At 53.5% G+C, this 1128-nt stretch overlaps 1 protein-coding gene across 1 annotated transcript; it reads right to left on the bottom strand.

Annotated features, from left to right (window-relative positions):
- Positions 1 to 426: 426 nt before the first annotated feature.
- On the bottom strand, positions 427 to 1092 carry PHYSODRAFT_342595 (hypothetical protein; the record flags this gene model as incomplete). Its single annotated transcript, XM_009541084.1, has 1 exon — positions 427 to 1092. One exon carries the CDS (start codon positions 1090 to 1092, stop codon positions 427 to 429), a length of 666 nt encoding a protein of 221 aa, XP_009539379.1.
- Between the last annotated feature and the right edge of the window lie 36 nt (positions 1093 to 1128).

The following is a 1128-nucleotide window of genomic DNA, read 5'->3' as shown; positions in this document are numbered from 1 at the left end:
GCGCTTTCCAACTCAACAAGCCCGTGAACGACTACGACACGGACACGTTCTACCTCGGCGACGCGCGCGGGTACATGGACTATAATACCCGTTCCTGCAGGACGAGTAGGTAGAGCAGTAAAGACGACGTAGACAGCAAAAGACGTGCTACATCCGTAAGACTGCAAGGTGAAGCGTACTGGAGGTGGCTGCGTACTCTCAAGTAAAACAAATTGTTGGTAGTTAAAACTAGTTGCTGCAGGCACCAGGCACGTACTGTTACTGCCTCCGTGTGGGCTTGGGCGTCTTGTTGGATCACTTGGCGCGTTTAGTGGGACGGCCTTCTTCACCCTCTTGGTTTTCACGTGCTCGTTTCTTGGATGTTTCTGTCTCGCCACCTTGATCGCCTAGTGGCCCTCACCACTGCCACCAACGTCACTCTCAGCGTCACTCTTCTTCCTTGTCACCCGGCGCGTACGCTAGTGCTTTACGGGCGTTCTGCAACAACTTGTCGCGCGTCGCGGTAAGCGACAACTTTGCATACGAACTAACGTTCTTGTTTCGTTTTTCATCTTCATCGCGATAGTCCAGGTCGCCCTCCACAAGCCCCAGCGGGTCATACTGAGACTCCACCATGTTTGATAGAATGGAAGCCACGTCCTCGCTCAGGAACGGGTAGGTGACCCTGTTGAGTAAACGGAGGCAGATCGTGAAAACAGGATCCTCCTCCGAGACACTCGACACACTTGAGACGCCAGGATTGCTCTCGATCTTCGCCCGCTTCTTCGCCTGACTCCCGATCGTCTGACTCTCCTCCTTCACCTCAGAGGCGTTGCCTTTCTTCTTGGGCTTAAGATTGTCTTTCATTGTCGTGGCATAGATGAACTTGCCGTCACGCGTTCTACCGCGCACATTCATGTAGATGCGAATGGTATCACGGACATCCGTGGAGCTCAGCGGTTTCGGATCCCCACCAATTTCACCGGTAGATTTCCCCGCTGACGAGTTCCCATCACTGTTCTTTCCGAACACAAACCAGGGGCATAGTTTCTCCGTCGCTGCCCTGGAAAACCCACCATCGACTGGGGAACGATTCTTCACTTGAATCAACATCATCAACACCTCATGCCCCTCCTGCTCACCCCTCGT

This window comes from Phytophthora sojae (assembly GCF_000149755.1).
Source record: "Phytophthora sojae unplaced genomic scaffold PHYSOscaffold_18, whole genome shotgun sequence".
NCBI lineage: Eukaryota > Oomycota > Peronosporomycetes > Peronosporales > Peronosporaceae > Phytophthora > Phytophthora sojae.
Note: the sequence above shows the minus strand (reverse complement) of the source record. Positions and strands in the feature narration are given on the sequence as shown.